The sequence below is a fragment of the Theropithecus gelada genome, chromosome 15 (genome assembly GCF_003255815.1).
Source record: "Theropithecus gelada isolate Dixy chromosome 15, Tgel_1.0, whole genome shotgun sequence".
Lineage (NCBI taxonomy): Eukaryota > Metazoa > Chordata > Mammalia > Primates > Cercopithecidae > Theropithecus > Theropithecus gelada.
The window spans coordinates 83,370,366-83,385,231 of NC_037683.1; the positions used below are offsets into that span (position 1 = coordinate 83,370,366).

General features: G+C 38.3%; 1 protein-coding gene across 2 annotated transcripts in view; it reads left to right on the forward strand.

Annotated features, from left to right (window-relative positions):
- The window catches only part of C15H9orf135 (chromosome 15 C9orf135 homolog), a 92,819-nt gene extending 83,383 nt beyond the window's left edge, over positions 1-9,436 (forward strand). For both annotated transcript variants that reach the window (XM_025359251.1, XM_025359252.1), the window contains one exon: positions 9,155-9,436. In XM_025359251.1, coding sequence (XP_025215036.1) covers positions 9,155-9,337 — 183 coding nt within the window. In that variant the 3' untranslated portion in view covers positions 9,338-9,436. The remainder of the gene's footprint in view (positions 1-9,154) is intronic.
- Positions 9,437-14,866: the final 5,430 nt, after the last annotated feature.

A 14,866-nucleotide genomic window follows, 5' to 3' on the forward strand; every position in this document is an offset into this window, starting at 1 on the left:
TGTGATATTAATCTTTAAAAGTCAATTTATTTGTGAAGTGTTCATTTACATAGATCTTCATTTTTTTTTTTGTAGTGATACCTTACTATGTTGACTGGATTCACTAGTGGTAAAGAAATTTGTATTTCTATCCACAGCCTAAATTTCTTTGTACTTTCCATGACTATTTCCCTGTAGCTAAGAGTCTCATGCTCTATTAATACCTGTTTGTTACAAATGCTTCTCTCTCCTGAAACTGTATCAAATAAATGGTAGTAAATATTTCTTAAATACATAAGAATATATCCCACTAGTTACATATTTATTTAGCTACATTTACCAATTATTCTTATGTTTGTGATACAATCATTGGAGGAAAAAATATCCAATAGAAATAAAATTTGGTCAGGTGTGGTGACTCACACCTGTCATCCCAATGCTTTGGGAGGCTTGAGATGGGAAAATGGTTTGAGGCCAAGAGTTCAAACCTGCAATAAGCTATCATCGCACCACTGCACTCCAGGTTGAGTGAAAAGCGAAACTCTGTCTCTGAAAAAAAATTTTGAAAAAGTAAGAGAAATAAAATGTTTGAAATTTAGTGAAGGAAATGAATGAGGGAATCTGCCTGAGATACCCATCCCCCATTGGTCCCCAGGGTAGATGAGGTAGGTTTGACTGTAGGGTAGTTCTTTTTTTCCTCCCACCATTCTGCACGTGTGCTTACAAGACAACCTATTAGAGAAAGGCAGGTCTTCAGTCAAGTGCGTGTAATTGGTAAAGACTTTTATACATGATGCGTGCTGGAAATAATGAAACAAAATATCACAACAATTTACTTTTATATCTATTTTCATTCCATCCAATGTGACATTCACATAAATAAGCTTACTAACTCAAATAGCATTTTAAGGGTAAATGGAATACTCAAAATGAGCATCCTTATAGGCATACTAGAGAAGAATGGTCTTTGCTGTACCAGTGCCAGGTGGCTAATAGCTATCTTTCATGGTGGATGCAAGGTTAGTTTGCACTGACTAATTTGGCCAGGAAACATAACTCATTATGCATTTTTATGAACGATCTGGATGAAGGAATTGAGACTATGCTTCCAAATTATCTTGTAATATTATATTAGGCAGAGTTACTATGTTCCAGAAGGCAGTCCTAAAACTGAAAATGACCTTGAAAAATAAAACTATCAGAAATGAGAGGTCCTAAAGAAAAAGGATGAAATCCTATATGAATGAATAGAACCAGGGAATAACCTACCAGAAGATTGGAAAAAATTGGCTAAGGACTGGCTGTACAGTTGACTAAGAAGTAGCAGTATCATTTTATTCCGAAAAAAGGTGCAGGAGATAATGGTGCTTAGAGTAAGGATAGAGCACACAAGAGGCAATGGGGGTGGAGGTGGAGTGGATACCGGGACAGCCCATCGTTTAAGATAAATTAGGCCAGGCGTGGTGGCTCACGCCTGTAATCCCAACAGTTTGGGAGGCTGAGGCAGGTGGACCACCTGAAGTCAGGAGTTCAAGACCAGCCTCAACAGGGAGAAACCCCATCTCTACTAAAAATACAAAATTAGCCAGGCGTGGTGGTGCATGCCTGTAATCCCAGCTACTCAGGAGACTGAGGCAGGAGAATTGCTTGAACCTGGGAGGCGGAGGTTGCGGTGAGCCAAGATCGTGCCATTGCACTCCAGCCTGGGCAACATGAACTCTGTCTCAAAAACAAAGAAAAAAAAATGATCCATTAATGCATTTTACTGATGTAAGTGGTAAAACCATGAGGGAAGGTGGGTTGGGGGAACCACTCACTAAGAGGACCCTCCTTTAACATCCTAACCTGCCTTGCCATGATCTGTGAAAGAAAAAAGAGAAGGAAGAGAACAAGAAGAAAAGAAAGAAGAATGCTTTCTTAACCAATTTTCTAAAGGCCAGTTTTCCCCTATGGTGATTCTTTTGCTGCAACTCCAGTGCTTCCTGTTTTAGCAGGACCTGTTTTGCCTACAGCATTCCTTTCGCTGATGCTCTTTCTTTTCCTCCTTCTACCAGCATGTTTTATGGGACTCCCTCAACCCTTCACTGAAAATGCACCCTCAAGGGTGGCTAGAGGTTAATTGATATTGTTGTGTTTTGTCAGGTGCTACTCTGGGTTAGGCTTCTTTGGAGCTTACCAATTGCTGGTTACCACCACATTCTTCAGCCTCCCTCCCTCTTCAGAGCCTATGACATTGCAACACTCTCTCCTTATCTCTCCTTCTCTGTCCTTCATGGCTTCTTTACGGACCCAATCATGGGCATCCAATCATTTGGGCCCCAGATCCCTGCACCTCTCATTTTATGCAATCTCAGCGAATTCATCCATTGCCATGTCTCTGTACCAGTCATCATTGGGTGGGGGTTGGGGGGTAACTTTTAATTGTTGTATAATTTCAAACTTACAGGAAAGTTTCAAAAATTGCACAAGGAGCTTCCATATATTCTTTGCAGAGTTGATAGCTGTTTACCATATGAAGGTAGGCTGGAGACATCGTGCCCTTTTGCCCCTAAACAGTTCAATGTGCATCTCCTAAAAATAAGGACGAGTAGCTATGGTACAGTTTTCAATTTCAGGAAAATTGATACAGTGCCATTATATAACCCACAGTCTATGTTAAATATCATCCATGGTCCCGATAATGTTCTTTATAGCTATTTTTTCCCTGCCAGTGATCACTGCTGTGCATAGGGCACTGACTTCTCTCCAGGCCATCTGTCCCACAGCACTACCTTCCAAAGAAACATTTTTACTGATGTCATCTTAAATTAAAAATGTCTAAAATGTGACTCATCATTTCCCCCTAAAACAAATCATCCCCACCCCCATGTCTTTCTAATTCTTTTCAGTGTTATTACAACTCTCCCAGCCTTCCAGGCTTGAAGCTATGAATCATCTTTGGTTCTTTATTCCCAGTTAGTTGTGTAAATCCTTTACGTTCTTCCTGTGAAATGACTCTTTCATTCTCATTCTGCATCAGCCTTTGTGCACTAATGCCCACCCATTCCACACATTAGACAAATTCTTCTAGTTACCCTCATCTACTTGAAGAACTCAGAAAAAGCTTGCAATGCTTGTCCTTCCTTAAATAAACTCTGTCACAACTCTGTGTGTGTAGCACCGAATAGTGACCTAGCCAACAGCAACATATAGTAATTCACAAATCTATTTCAATACGCACTTTCTTCCCATTCCCACTAAATAAATGTTGAAAAGAGATTTACCAATTATGTTAGGGTGTGGAAAACATAACTGTCTGTAACTCACATATGCAGAGGAAATTTATCTAACTGATAATTGACCTTCTTCTGGAGCCCACCACCAGTGGGAAAACATAAACTCTTCAATCCATTTAATGCTTAGTCTGATTCCATAATTTAAATAGTTCTGCTTTCTATAGAAAGTGTTTAATCCCTCCTGAAGAAAACGCTCACCTTCTCAGAGATCCTCTCTCTCCCATCCTGTGTGTGCAGAGAAGAGCTAACACAGCAGAACTGAGACTACTATCCTTTCAAAGCCTACTTAGAATGTTGGCCCTTGATTGGCATCTAGAAACTTGGCTTTCAGGGTAAGAATGACCCATTGTGGCTAAAATGTTTGTGCAAAAATATGGTTTATGCTGAACACCTGTTTCCTTCTGGGAGTCTGAAATTTTGGGACATGCTAGGCAGAGGCTGCCTACATGACCCAGCTCCCAGTAAAAACTTTGGGCACTGAGTCTGCAATTAGCTTTCCCAGCAGACAGCATGGCACAACTCACTGTTGGGGGATTTACACTCATCCTGTGTGACTCCACTGGGAGAGGACTCTTGGAAATTTGCACCTGGCTTCCTGTGGATGTCAGCCCATAGCCTTTGCTGATTTTGCTTTGTATCATTTTTATGTAATAAATCATAACCATGAGTGCAACTATACAGGTGGTCCCTGACTTACAATCGTTCAACTTACACTTTTTTGACTTTATGATGCGTTTATTGGTATTAAATGCATTTCACCTTATGATTTTTTTTTACTTAGATGGGTTTATTAAGATGTAACTGCATTGCAAGTTTAGTAGTGTCTGTATATAGGTGTGTGTGCATATACACACACAACTGTGAGTACTCCTAGATCATCATACCTGAGGTGGTCTTGGGGACCCCAATACACCATACTCTTTTCTCCCTGAAAAGAGGAGAAAAATGTATTTTCCAAAATTGGTCACAACATGTGCTCCTCTCCCACATGCTCTTACAATGTGATTTTGACACTCCTCCAACTGAGAAGCAGAGTCTAAATTACCCCCTCAGAGAGAATTGTGGTGAACTGTGACTATGGTGGCATGGATGCTATGTGACTTTCAAGGCTAGGTGCTAAAGAGCAATACACCTTCCTCTTGTTTCACTTTGTGGGATGCTCATTCTCAGGAGCCAGTCACTGTGCTGTGAGGAAGCCAGGCAGAGGACCCATGCAGCTGTTCCAACCAATAGCCCCAGCCAAGGTCCCAGCAGCCAGCCAGCATCGGTGACCAAAAGGAATGAGATGTGTACAACCTCTACCCTCAACTCACTTCCAACTTTCATGTCTTCTATGAATCTGTCTTCTTTCTATGAATCAGCTGAGACCCTGAACATTGCAGAGCAGAGGGCTGCCTTTGCCATATCCTGTCCAAATTCCTGACCCAAAGAATCTGGAGGCATAGTGAAATGGCTATTGTTTTACACTAGTATGAACAGAGTGGGTTGTTTGCAGCAACAAGAATGCAGCTTTCCCTACAATGGCATCCAGATACATGGAGAGAAGGATGTGACTTAGCATCCTGATGCCAGAAGGGAGGAGTAGGGTTTTACATGTGGTATTTTCTGCCTGTTCTGTTCTCTGAGGTGATATCCCTAGTCTACCTGGTTGCTCTTTACTTTGCTAGCATTAGTGGCCAAACTTTATGGACATTGTAACTGGCAGTCTTTTTCTCTCTATCCCTGGGCTTGGTTGGGATGACTCAGCCTCATTTCCATTCCCATAGACACTGTACACCCCACAGACACCTTCTGTGACTCTTACGCAGCCCCAGCTCCAGTGGTCGGCTCTGTAGCCCCTGTTAGTATCCTCCTCTGCAGACTTGCAGCTACCTTAGGATCTCATCCATGCCACAGGAAAACAAAAGTGGCTCAGGATTGATGAATCTTAGTGGTTCCCTCTACCTGACCATGCTAGTGAAAGGAAAGGGCCATCTGAGAGTTGATCTATTTCAAGAGTTTCCAACAGAAATGGGGACAAGGAAGCTCCTGTGTGTTTTTTGCCATCATTCTCATTTGTCTAGTGTACCATTCACTATTCAGGTCAAAGGGACTTTGCCTGATTAAAGCCCAGGGATGGGAAAATTGGGACATAAAGTGGGCTCGTTCTGCTCTCCTTTCCCCTTTGTTTTTTAATTCTCACAATTCCCTAGATAGGTTCTTCCCTATCTTCCTTCTCTTCATTTCAGCTCTTCTCTAAGCTTTCATAGCAAAAGATATTTTCTCTACCCATTTGGAGAACTCTATAATCTCCCAGGTTTGATCATTGACATTCTAAAGTCCTCAAAACTGTGAGTTGGATTACAAGGATATTGTCTTGCTGAAAAATCCTACTAGGTATGTTAGAAGCTGGTATGATTTTGCTCTTTGGTTGGTGTTTTTCTGAGACAAAGTACGAATGAGTGGTTATATACATGGAAAGAGGAAAACACATGAATAATTTTCCACTTATTACCCCCTTTATTGGCTTGAGTGGTATACCAAACAACTTTATTGTCCAGGGTTCCCATGATATCAGTTTTGCCTTGGTTCTGAGCTGCAATCAATATTAAGGTTTTTTGAGGTTGTTCTTGGTGTACCTTTTTTTTTTCTATTCTGTTCCATGCTTTTTGTATTAAACTTTGAAAAGCATACTTGCTCTGCTTTCTTAGAATAATTATACCCTCTAGGTTTCTAGCAAGTTATTCTAATTTTTGAATGCCTGCCTTGTTTTCCTATTTCATGTTTGCATGTTTCTGATTCCTAGTTGTATGTTTTGTCACAAATTTCCTGTTTTCCTTCACTCCTACTTTTCATATATGCCCTGCTCCCTTGGTTTTGACCCATTTATTTGCTCTGATTCCAAATACCTCGGTGTTCCAATATTGTAGATTATTCAGGTGTATGTTAGGATGCTTTTAATAAGATGTACAAAATCCAGCTCAAACTGGGTCAGACTATAAAAGCAACTTACTGGCTTCCATGTTCTAAAAAGTCAGACTTCAGGAAAGGATTGATATAGTAATGCCATTGTGTTTCTTACTGACTATCAGATGTGAGTTTTATGGTGTTGGTTTCATGCTAGATTGGTTGTAGGAGAGCTGCAAACAGCACCCTGGGATAGATGCTTCTTCATTTATGTCCAATTGTGGAAGAGAACTTCTTTCACATAAACCATTGAACAGAAGTCTTGGGCTTTAATCTATTTGGACCAATTTAAGTCACATGCCTAACACTGAACCTATCACTGTCATTGAGAAGGAGATGCCACTGTTCTGATTGTCTTTAGCCAATTAGATTCTGCTGCTAGACCCGGGACTGGGATCAATCCTACTCAAAGCGCACCCCTGCTACACCCTGGGAAATGGGAGAAGTGGACTCAGGGGCGAGTTGGAGCCAGCTCTTAACAGTTGGCATGAGCTAACTATGCTCACCTCTTCTTCAGTGTTCACTGACCTCACTCTGGTAACTTGAAGTTAGCCTTAGTAGGAGTATTTATGCCACAGAAATTGGCAAATATTACAATTTTAATTTTTTAGAGCTGGTTTACCAGCACAGCACTGAGAGTAAGAGGAACCCAATGTAACTAACATGGATTAACAGGCAACAGTCTCTTAACTAGTTTTTCTAATGTCAGAATTGCTACTTCCAATGCATTCTTTTTTTTTTTTTTTCTTTTGAGACAGGGTCTTGCTCTGTTGCCCAGGCTGGAGAGCAGTGGCACGATCATGGCTCACTGCAGTCTCAGCTTCCTAGGCTTAAGTGATCCTCACACCTCAGCATTCCGCGTAGTTGGGACTACAAGAACATGTCATTATGCCCAGCTAATTTTATATTTTATAGAGACATGGTCTCACTGTGTTGCCCAGGCTGGTCTCAAACCCCTGGCCTCAAGTGATCCTCACAGCTTGGCCTTCCAAAGTGTTGGGATTACAGGAGTGAGCCACTGTGCCTGGTCCATTCTTTTTTAATAACAGCTTCACTGAGATAAAATTTCACATACTATAACACTCACCCTTTTAAAGTGTATAATTCAGTGATTTTTTAGTATATTTATGGGATTGTACAATCATCACCACAATCAATTTCACATTTTTGTACCGCAGGAAACTCAATACCTATTAACAGTCACTCCCCATTCCTTCCCATCATGCCACTCCCTGGCAATCACTAGTCTACTTTTCTGTCTCTGTGAATTTGCTTGCTCTACACACTTAATACAAAAGATTGTACAATATGTGGTTTCACTTCTTAGCATATGTTTTCAGGGTCTTTCAATTCTGTAGCATGTATCAGTATTTTATTCCTTTTGTTGACAAATAATATTTCATTGTATGTCTAGACTACGTTTGTTTATTCATGTAATTGATGACATTTGAATGACTGAGATCCAATTCTAATCACAGTTCCAGAATCCAGTTTTTTCCTCCTCTAGTCTTTAGTGCTTCTGCTACCAGAATCACTTTCCTAGAACAGCACATTTCATCTTGTCACTCACCTCATAAAAATCCTTCTCTCTGCCTATGAAATACTAAAGGAACACATCGATGCTGTGTTTGAAGCTCTCTTCAGTTTGACTGCAGCAGGGATGGGAATGAGAAGATCTCACCTGCCTTCGAGGGGACATTTTGGGCCAGTGATGCTCAAATCTCATTTAAAAGACCTCTATTTGACCTACCCACCAAGCAACCAACCATAACACCTGAAGAAATAGCCCGAATGACAAAAGCAAAAGCCCAAACTACATAGAACAGTGACACAGATATTATATAGCTCTACAATTTTATAGTTTATATTTATTTTCATCTGTTAATTGATAAAGGTTTTGTTAGGGTTCTGGAGGGATAATGAGTTTTATAGTCAGATAGATCTAATTTGTAGTCCTGGCTTAGTCGTTTATTCTGACTTTCTTTAAATTCTCTCCTGAAATTTTAAGTAAATCATCATTTCTATGTGTAAAGTGGGTGTAATAATTCATACCTTACAGCCCAGTTACAGATTAAAAAATACAAACACTCAAATACTTGTGCCTAACCCACAAAAGGCACTCAGTAAATACATGGACACTATTAAGGTTGAACATATGATTACATTTTTCAATTATTTTTGACAAAACCAATCTAAGATTATAACTATTTTGGTGTTCTTTCATTGTTTTATAGCTTTCGTGATTTAATTTCAATAATGTCCTAGTGCTTTAAAATTAGAGCCAATTTAAAGCAGAAATTAGATAATCAGTTAAAAGGCTTTATGTTCCATGCCTGCCATTACCCTTGGTGTAATCAGAAAGAATCAATATTTCCTTTGGGAAATACTCAATGATAATATCTTGTTTTATTACAATGAAGCTTTTCTGAAGTGGCCTAAGTATAAACATCTTAAACACTACACTGGCTTATGTTGAGGTAAATTCTTACCGGAATGTATCAGAGCTTGGCATTTATCATTGCCATGGGAAGTAAGACTTGGTAACAATTATTAAAGATATAACCCAAGATATTATTCTTTGCAATGGTTATATTTTTTGAAAGGTGTTGAATTGTATTAAATTATAATTGTTTTGGTCTTATATATATGATCATAAAACTTAAATTGTTCTTTATACTGTGTATTTGTGGTTTAGAAAAATTTTACATGTGTAGTGACTTTTTAGTTTTATAAACAACCATGAACTATGTTCTTTTTTTGGGATTTGAAGTAATTATGAATGCAATAGCCATTTTTAAAATTGAAACATTTGCTATTTGAGAGAACAAATTAATCAATTGTTAAAAATTAACCTTTGATCATAAGAATAATATATAAAAGATAAACTTTTGAAGATTACTTCTTTTTACATATTTCGGTTATTAAATACTATTTCTCTTTTTTTCCCCCCATAGGCTTATCCCTGTCGAGATGATTATTCCATAGTCCACAGAAAATGCCGTTCTCAGTTCACGGATCTAAATGGTTCTAAAAGATTTGGCATCAACACTTGGCATGATGAGAGTGGGATTTATGCTAATTCAGATGTAAAATGGAAACTCTATCCCTTGACTGGTGGTCCTATCACGCCCATTTAAAAATAATGTATAGAATCAGCATCTCTGACTAATGAAAAATGGATGTAGCAGTTGCTGATTTTCTATCTTAATAAATGCAATGGAAGTATTAGTATAGTAGATTCCTTTAAGCACAAAGTCTTATTTTCTGGACCAGTGTTTATATCCTTATTTTCATAAGCTACTCTGGTATTTTCCAAATTTCAGTGTGTTTCTTGCTGAGAGTACACTACACATTTCTAGATGGTATTTAGTGAAACATTATTTTATGGATTATGTATTTCTTTTAATAATTATTAGAAAAAACACATAATGGCCGGGCGCGGTGGCTCAAGCCTGTAATCCCAGCACTTTGGGAGGCCGAGATGGGCAGATCACAAGGTCAGGAGATCGAGACCATCCTGGCTAACCCGGTGAAACCCTGTCTCTACTAAAAAATACAAAAAACTAGCCGGGCGAGGTGGCGGGCGCCTATAGTCCCAGCTACTCGGGAGGCTGAGGCAGGAGAATGGCGTGAACCCGAAAGGCGAAGCTTGCAGTGGGCTGAGATCCGGCCACTGCACTCCAGTTTGGGCGACAGAGCGAGACTCCATCTCAAAAAAAAAACAAAAAAAAAACCACACATAAAACTAGCACAATCAAGCTTATGATTGCTTAGGGTATGGCAAATTATAAAAAAGTAGGCCAACTTAAATTCCACTGAAGACAAAATTTTAAGTGAATAAATATATAGGTTGACATAAAACTTAAATGGTCAAAGTTTAGGCAACACTGGCCCTATAAAAATGTTGAGTATGTATGTGATATTTTTTGACGGGGAAATCAGTATCTATAAATTTTTATTTATCTGTGGTAGCTAGTAGTTTCATTGTGGATTATTTATTTTGCATGACATTTTTCCATATTCAAGTTAAAACCTTTAGAATATATGGATAGCAGAGGTGCAGATAGAATCTTTGTGAAACTCTAGGGGTTTGATGGGAAATCTAGTCATCTAGTGTTAGATTTGGAAGAAATCTTAGCCATTGTTTTGACTTACCCTCACATTGGTCCATGGATGTTTAAGTAACAGAGCAAACAGAGGTCCATGGATGTTTAAGTAGGCTGCTGTATTAGTCAACTGGGTCTACCGTAACAAAATACCATAGACTGGGTGGCTTAAACGACAAAGAAGATAGTAGTCTGCAAGCCAGGAAGAGAGCCCTCACCAGAAACAAAACTCTGCCAGAACCTTGATCTTGGACTTTTCACCCTCCAAAACCATGCAAAAATAAATTTCTGTAAAATAGGAAGGTGAGTCAAAACAATTGCTAAGATTGTTACCTTCTTGCCCTGTTCTTGCATGGCGGGAGGGGGATGGGGGTGGCAGACCTCTTTCGCTTCCTCTTCTTGTAAGGCTACAGTTTTATTTGATTAGACCCCAACTCTTATATCCTCATTTAACCTGAATTACCTCCTAAAGACCCTATCTTCAGATAGCCACGTTGGGAGTAAGAGCTTTGACATATAAATTTGGGGAGAACAGAATTCAGTTCACTGCTGTTGCCCAGGGTTATAGGAGTAGCAGATTCTGATGCATCTTTGAGATGCATTTGAAAACTTTTATTTCTTCTGAGACTGTATTTAATTATTTGGTCAACTTGGGCTTCATTTACTTATTTTTCTTTAAAAAATAAATTCATGAACTAGCATTTCTTGATAAATGCTAATTGAACACTGCCTCTAATGCTGGATTCACAAGATATGAAAAAGACTATAAGCTTTTTTATGGGAGAAATGATAATTAATATAGAAAATGTGATATACCAGGTAAGCATGTGCTAGAAGAATTTTACTATAATTTCCCACTGCTTTACAATGTGTCCATATGCACACAAATATGTATATTATATATGCATAATTATGTATATTACATATACATTAAGTATAATATAGTCTATATAAATGTTAATTCATATGTAGTACTTATTCTAGTAGATATCTACCTAGGATTACCTTTCCTTCCACATACTATGCATCCAAGTTTAATCATTCCTAACACTAACATATCTGGGGTAAAGAGCTATTTGAAGTATGCAAATCTGGATGTCAAGCCATTCATCATTTAATAATTTCTTTTTGTGGAGAAGAAGTTTTAATGGCCACATCATTACCTTTGAACACTGCCTAGTGCCTAGAACATAAAATAAGATTCACTTACTTTAGCAGAAATGTTATACTGTCACGATGACTAACATGACATTTTGTATAAACGACTGGGTCTGCTATCAGGGATCACCTTAGAAATCAGTTTGGGTTTGGGTTAGAAGGAGAATGAAATAAGAGATATTGTATTTAAACTAGCCAAGGAAAATGATGCACTGAAATAAAGGTTACTGCAGGAGTTTTCCCCATGAACATAGAGATGGGGACTGGGTCAAGGACTTTGCTTTATAAATATAGAATAGAGAAACCTCAGCTCAACTGGTTTATATTAGGAATGCATTTGAGATGAGGTAAGAAGTGAGGGTACCAGGCCCAACCCCTAGGATATGACACTGGCAGATCAAGACAAGAGGCAGGGCCAAGCCAGCTCAGTGGTTTGTTTATAAAGGAAAGTCACTCCATGGACACCAGTGCTCCAGAGGTACAGACAAATTCCAGATTTGTGAAAACGCTAAGAAAAAATGGTGAAGTCTTTTTGTGGGACATAGAATGTAGGTGGCAGGCTGGGAGAGGCCATGGAAGTGCCTGGCACAGCCACTGCCAAGAACAGAACAGCGGGAAAATTCTTTCTTAAAGATGTACGGATCAGAAGCTAACTTTATTTCAGAGAGAGCAGCAGGGAAGTTTGCAGATAGCTGAAAGCTCACTCCAAATAGCAGAGAACAAGCACGAGACAGCCATTGTAAACCAAAGCGGAAAATCCAAACAAAACCTAACACAGTAAATTGTTGTTCCAAATATTAAGACCATAACTTTAAAAAAAAGTTTAACAGCTTCATTGGGATATGATTCACATACTATACAATTCACTCCATTAAAGCATATAATTCAATGGTTCTTAGTATATTCACAGAATTCTGCTATTACCACCACAATCAATTTTAGAACATTTTTATCACTCCTGAAAGAAACCCATATCCATTGGCGGTCATTCCGCATTCCCTCCCAACTCCCACAGTCCTAAGCAACCAAGAAACTACTTTCTGCCTCTGCAGATTTACCTAGTTTAGATTTTTTCTGTAAGTAGACTCTTATAATATGTGGTCTTTTGTGACTGGTTTCTTTCACTTTCTATAGGGTTTTCAAGGTTCATCCATATTGTAACATGTATCAGCACTTCATTCCTTTTTGGATGAATAATATTCCATTGTCTAGATATACCACAATTTATCCATTCATTAGTTGATGGACATTTGGGCTTTTTCCACCTATGAACATTCATGTATGAGTTTTTGCATGCATCTCTCTTGGACGTTGTGATGGTTAATACTGAGTGTCAACTTGATTGGATTGAAGGATGCAAAGTATTGTTCCTGGGTGTGTCTGTGAGGGTGTTGCCAAAGGAGATTAACATTTGAGTCAGTGGACTGGGAGAGCCATACTCACCCTCAATCTGGGTGGGCACCATCTCATCAGCTATCATCACAGCCAGGATAAAAGGCAGAGGAATGTGGAAAGACTAGGCTGGCTTAGTCTTCTGGTCTACATCTTTCTCCCATACTGGATGTTTCCTGTCCTCAAATATCAGATTCCAAGTCCTTCAGCTTTGGGATTCTTGGACCTTTGATCACAGACTGAAGGCTGCACTGATGGCTTCCCTACTTTTGAGGGTTTGGGATTCAGACTGACTTCCTTGCTCCTCAGCTTGCAGACCGCCTATTATGGGACTTCACCTTGTCACCTTGTGATTGTGTGAGTCAATTCTCCTAATAAACTCCCTTTTATATATACATCTATCGTACATCTATCCTATTAGTTCTATCAGTCCAGGGAACCCTGACTAATACAGACGTAGAAGTAGAATTGCTGTGTCATATGGTAACTCTATGTTTAACTTTTTCAGGAACTACCAAACTATTTTCTAAAGTAGCTGCACCATTTTACATTTCTACCAGCAATGTATGAAGGTTACAGTTTTTCCATATCCTTGCCAATATTTATTATTTTTCATTGTTTCGATTGAAACCAGTTTGTCAAATGGCAGTTTCACAAAACATGAGTTCTTGAAGAGTAGAGACTGTATCTGCTCATCTGGGGGTTACCAATGTCTAATACACAGTGAGCACTCAGAAATGCTGAAGGGTTGGTATCAATATGTTTGTCATAATCATATATTAATATGAGTGAATGCTTGGGTAATTGATAAAAATTCAATCTGTATGATCGGGATGACCTTGTTTAAAAATATTCTGATATTTAGCACATTTGTCCTACTAAGGGCTTCAATGGTAATCTTGTGAAATTGGAGGAGTTGGCAAAATTGGCCTAAGAAAGTGTTATGTTCTGTATGGAAAACCTGAGTTTGCCAGAGTATCCATGGAACTGACTAAAATCCTCCTTAAAGTAATGATTGCTGGCCAACCAGAGCACCTATCAGAACAAACCCTGCATATTCGAATACTAAAGACCCTGAGAAATTCTGTAGAACAGAAAGCAGTTAAACTCTATTTAATCCAGCATTTCCCAGGCTTATTTCATCAAAGAATCATTTCTTCTTGCAGGAGATATCTATAAATATATCCCAAAATATTAGTATTTCATGGAAAACATTAGGGAAAACATTAATCTAAGCAATTTCTAAATAAGGATGAAAGACAAAATAAGTATTTGTTGAGTGGCTACTAAGTACCGCATACACAAGTGAAGTAGATTTTATAAAATCCCAGTTCTACTGATAAGAAAAAAAATTCTAAATACCTCTTTCAGTAAACAGATTTAGACAGAACCCCAACTTCATGATGATGAAATACAGTATAAATTTATCTTAACAGTTATTGTGATTGGCATTTACATATTCTATAGTCTCTTCCTTATCTTTCTAACAAAGAGGAATGGCTAACTCCCTCTACTTTAAATTCTCAGAGCTACTTATGTTACATTTTCCTGTAAGGCTTTCATTAAGTACCAATAGAACTTACGGTCTATAGTTTCACCTATCATTTTAATGTAGACAGAATTGAGTATTTGTAGGTTATAATTATTTTATTCTATAGGGTAAGAGTAGGCTAAAGTCTTTATAAGAGACCTTTTACCATAATAATTAATGTGTTGGATTCACATAGGTGCCTAATAAGTGTTCATTTATGAGAACATAAGATTCTATGCAATAGGTTCTTAATCTCAAGAACTATCAGGAAAAATTTGCATTTTTATGTAATGTAACATAAACGTAATTAAACTTAATTTAAGTCTATAGAAGTAGGTGGAATCACTAAGTAGGAAAACAAATAGAATGGGATCACCTGAAGCAAAGTTAGAGATTTGGAAGAGGAGAAAATTACATTGTAATTGGAAAATGAGGAGAGATAAGGAATGAATTAAAGTGAAAGTATTTTTCAATATTGT